Here is a 4,908-nt window from a genome sequence, read left to right as displayed (position 1 = left end):
AGTAATACAATACGTTGGAGGTTCCAGGATTTGCGGTTTCATTCGATGCGTTGTTTGTGAATTCCGGAGCCTCTTGTTTCAGGGATCAATGGCCACAGCCACTTTATGACGCACGCTGCTCAGTCCATCGACAACAATTTAACTTTTCTTCTCTTGTTTCTTGGGTACGCGTGTTATGATATGCTGGCCCACCGATCACAAGGCTAGACATTTTTTGTTTGTTTTACTTTCAAGCAGTTCATACAACGGAACGGGTTTCTATTGGCTGCAGCTGTATTTCAAAAAAAGAAAAAGATGACAGAGTGCTTTCTTTTGTTTCCTTCGAAGCAATGAAAAAAATGCTTCATGAGACGTTTCAAGAACGAAATATTCGTAATGATTATTTTGCTGAGCTTTGGTTGTCTTTCGAACAAGTCGACCTTACGTCCTTTGAGATGTTGCACCACCTTGAATACAATATAATTCAGGAGAACGTGACCATACGATGCTCTAGCTTTGAAAAACACTGAGAAACATTCGCAGAGCGTACGACATACAGGGATTCTAGCGCTCATTGGCCAAGGTTGGCATGACGTCAGCGTAGGCACTGCAGAGCTTATCTCAAGTCCTGAATCATCAGTGACGTATCTTACGAAGAATGCTCTTTGAGGTAATCTGCTTGACTGCCACTATCCTACTTTTAAACTTGAGTGATGGAAAAACCAAGCAACTTCAGTCAAAGACTGCATCTTTTCAGCGTGTACAACCACAGAAAAAGTAATTAAGTGTAAAGTCCGAAAACGAGAAAATCTGCTAGCAAGGATGTACTAGGTAGCTTGAGATTAAGTTGGCACAAATTGCGTTAAATATTCTTGAGGACAGTGGCATTCCTCATAATACTCGAAATCATCATAGCCTCATCATGCTCGAAAAGACTAGTTACGTGCATACAGGTGCTCGCACCAAGTGAATGTGGATTGACAGTGATTGTGCTTTAATTTTAATTAGTTCATTTTTTCAATACTTTATTTATGGGCGTGCGAATATATGAAATATTCGAATAAGGATTCGAAAGATGTCATGTCCAATTTCATTCGGCTTTCGAATCGAATAATCACTATTAGTAAGTAAGAGCATATTTTCAATATTCATTCATGTTTTAAATAATGAAGTCCGTGCATTAAAACGCTGTATTTAAAAACAAGTGCGTCAAGTTTTATTACGCAGATCATAGTCGATATAAAATGCGAGAAGCCACGTAACAGAACAGTCTTATACGTCACTCAGGAAGTCTGACATTTCCGGCTACTCCGCCATTATTCGCCCCCACCGCTAAGTCCTGAACATGTGAACAAACTGCGTAATCAATCGTTCCTGATGCGTCACTTTGCTTCTGTATCAACCGGATGTGTGCAGGCAGCCTTGTCATTTGTTGTGAGCTACTTTACGACCTGAAAATATCCTACCGTAAAAAATATATGCTGCCACAACTCGCAATTAATTAGAAGACACCTTTTTTTCCTTCTAAGTCGTTTTCCGATGTACTTTGATCAAATCGCGAGGAGCTACTAAATAACCATCGGCACACTTTCTAGCTTACGACATTGCTCCTTATCTTCTTAGTATTATCCCGCCCCCCCCCCCCCCTCCCCACGCACGTGTTTCTTCTCGCCTCTTTCGTCCTGCTTTGGTCTACGCGTTCGTTTACATTAAACTAGATGCTCGAGCCAGTTAAATTTGGCTGGTTTTTTTTTTATCGCTGATGACATTGCTCTAGGTCTTCTCCACTGCGCTTGCCTTTTAGGAATAACAATTTGGGAAATTCTGCAAAATAGGATTCTTTATTGCTCGATATCCGAAAGTAGTAAAACAAAAGATTATCTCCCAGGTTTTATTCAGGATCACTGTAAAGCGCTATTTAACCATGCCTCTTTAAGTAATGTATTACTGAAAAAAAGGGTGGGGGGAGGAACAAAAGATTAGAGACATAACAATGCTATAACAATATTTTGTATAGAATTTCCTTGATACAAACTTTTGAAAGGTTCATTACTCTTCTCTGCTAAAATCAGCAATTATTAGGAAGACGATCTCGTCTATATAGTCCATCAGAAAATTGGGTCAGTGGGTGTCGTTGGTCGTCAGTTTGGCAGAGCGAGAAACAAAAGTGACCTGCGCTTTCGTTTTCGACATCTGAAAGACGACTGTGCAGACATAACGGAGAGATCCGAAATGGTTGGTCCGAGACACCGCGTGACGCCGAGGTGTCATTTAGGCCACAATGACCTCATTTGTTACGTCGCGTGCTTCGCCCCGTGTGCCCTATAGTATCCTCGCAGTAATCGTCGGGAAAAAAGAACTAACAAGAAAGGGAATGAGAGACAGGAACATAAAAGGGGAAGGAAAGACAAGGTACCTAACCAGACGCACATCCGGTTTGCTACCCTACACAGTGAAAAAAGGGGTTAAGACATGAAAAGAAGGAAAGGCATGCAGGTATACAAGTATAAAGAAAGAATTCCTGGCCCCCTCCTTCTGTACATTCATGTACAGAAGGAGGGGGGCAGTCAGCGGCAAAACCGGCCGGTGTCACTAAGACATTACTTCGTTTCTTGGCAGATTTCACAGGCTGGACGCGGCGGCATCTTCCGGATCTTATCATCCCTGTCGTCAGTCGCTGGCATCACGGACGCTCTGCGGCGCATGCGGCCTCTGCATTTCACGGTCCTATCCGTGTACGGCTCCGCAGCATCCCCTGGTGCAAGACAGCTCAACCCGGTCCGCCTGGTGTCTGTTGCAGCGTACATAAGGCCTGCCTCCCCGGTGCTTCCCTGCAGTCAGCGGCAAAACCGGCCGGTGTCACTAAGACATTACTTCGTTTCTTGGCAGATTTCACAGGCTGGACGCGGCGGCATCTCCCGGATCTTATCATCCCTGTCGTCAGTCGCTGGCATCACGGACGCTCTGCGGCGCATGCGGCCTCTGCATTTCACGGTCCTATCCGCGTACGGCTCCGCAGCATCCCCTGGTGCAAGACAGCTCAACCCGGTCCGCCTGGTGTCTGTTGCAGCGTACATAAGGCCTGCCTCCCCGGTGGTTCCCTGCAGTCAGCGGCAAAACCGGCCGGTGTCACTAAGACATTACTTCGTTTCTTGGCAGGTAGGTTTCTTAAACTGCCTTTAGTACGTACACATTTGGCTGTTTTGCCGCTGACTGCACCGCACTGCCTTCTGTGTGTTCTGCAATGTCTTCTGTGTGTTCGGTATGCGACAAGCCGCTAGAGGGCAAGTTTCTTGTATGTTCCGGTTGCAAAGCAAGTTTACATTCAGGGAAACACTGTTCCGGGATAACAGACAGTGTTTACACCAAAATGTCCGCTGTTAAACGTGAAACATGGACGTGTCAGACATGTAGCTCTGGTGCTGGTTCCAGTGATAGCGATGGCTCACTCGGCCCCCACTTTTCGTCTATTAATACCAAACTTGACCAATTAACCAGCACTGTTGAGACGCTCATGGTAAAGGTTCAGGAACTGCTCTCTTTCAAGGGAACTTGTGAAAAGATGGCTGATACGGTGACCGGCATTCAAGCCTCTATCGCTTTCCTTTCTGAAAAGTATGATTCTATGCTCTCCACTGTGACTACTTATCAAACCGAAGTGTCTCAGCTACGGGCTCAAGTGGAGTCACTTTCCGGTACAGTCGCCCGTCAGGCTGAAATCCTAGACGAAACAACGATGCAATTAAACGAACTTGATCAATATGGCAGACGTTGCAATTTCGAAATCCATGGCCTCCCTTTGAAGCCTGGTGAAGACTTGAAGTCCTTCATGTGCGACTTAGCTGGACAACTGCGCCTAAGTAACTTCCAGGAAGATGAAATTTGCAGGATACACCGTTTACCGACCGGGAATAAATCTAGCTCTAGCCCTCCTATCCTTGTGCAAGTACAGAACGCTTCAGTGAAAGAAAAATGGTTTCGTGCTCGGAAGTGTCTCTCGGATCTTGCTCGGCCGGAGAAGTTTCCTCGTCTGTTCTTCAACGAAAACTTGACGCGGTTGAACCGGGAGCTTTTCCGGTTGGCCCGCTCCAAAGGAAAGGAAAATGGATATAAGTTCGTGTGGACGAAGAACGGAAAGGTTCTAGCAAGAAAATCTGAGGGAGCACCTTTCATTCGAGTTGAGAAATTCTCGGATTTGGATAGGATTGCCTAGACATGGCTGGCATAGAGAGTATGAAATGCACTGATTTTGCGGATGTAAATAGTTTTTTTTTCTGATGCCTCCACCAGCAGTTTCAAAGTTGCTCATGTGAACATTTGCAGCCTTCGGAAACACTGGAATCAGTTTTATGCCATCATTTCATCATCTCGCCTAACGTTCGATGCTTTTGTACTTACTGAAATTAATATTCCTGCCGAGAGCATTCCAGAGTATTCATTGCCGGGTTTCCAGGGCTTCTCGTACACGCGTCCAAGCAGAAAAGGAGGAGGCATTGCAGTTTTTATAAGTAACAGATGGGCAGCTTCACAGTTAACGTTTTCCTTTTCCCAAGCTGAAGTGATATCGCTGCGCTTGAGCACACCTGTTTTTTCGGTGATTCTGTTATCGGTGTACCGACCTCCTAGTTTCAATGCGCGGCTTTTCTTATCCGAACTCGATTCCACATTGTCAACCTTATCGCTCGAGGAACACGTGTGTATCACAGGTGATATCAATATTGACCTTTTGCGTCCTGCTGTGGGCTTGGTCGCAGATTACCTCGATAGCCTTTCCAAATGGGGCTTGGAATGCGTCATTTATGAAGCGACTCGTGAGGAATTTCTGGCTGGTAAGCTCACTGTGTCCTGCATTGATCACGTTATCGTTCGTGCGCAAAATCTAGCCATAAAATCCGCTATTGTAGAAATTAAGATTGCTGACCACTATTT

At 45.2% G+C, this 4,908-nt stretch overlaps 1 protein-coding gene across 1 annotated transcript; it reads left to right on the top strand.

Annotated features, from left to right (window-relative positions):
* Positions 1-3,493: 3,493 nt before the first annotated feature.
* Positions 3,494-4,192, top strand: LOC129386919 (uncharacterized). Its single transcript, XM_055075324.1, has one exon. The coding sequence runs from the start codon at positions 3,494-3,496 to the stop codon at positions 4,190-4,192; it is 699 nt and encodes a 232-aa protein (XP_054931299.1).
* The last annotated feature ends 716 nt before the right edge of the window (positions 4,193-4,908 follow it).

Source organism: Dermacentor andersoni, chromosome 11 (assembly GCF_023375885.2).
Source record: "Dermacentor andersoni chromosome 11, qqDerAnde1_hic_scaffold, whole genome shotgun sequence".
Lineage (NCBI taxonomy): Eukaryota > Metazoa > Arthropoda > Arachnida > Ixodida > Ixodidae > Dermacentor > Dermacentor andersoni.
The sequence above is the reverse complement of the archived record's forward strand: the minus strand, read 5'-3'. Positions and strand labels throughout refer to the sequence as shown.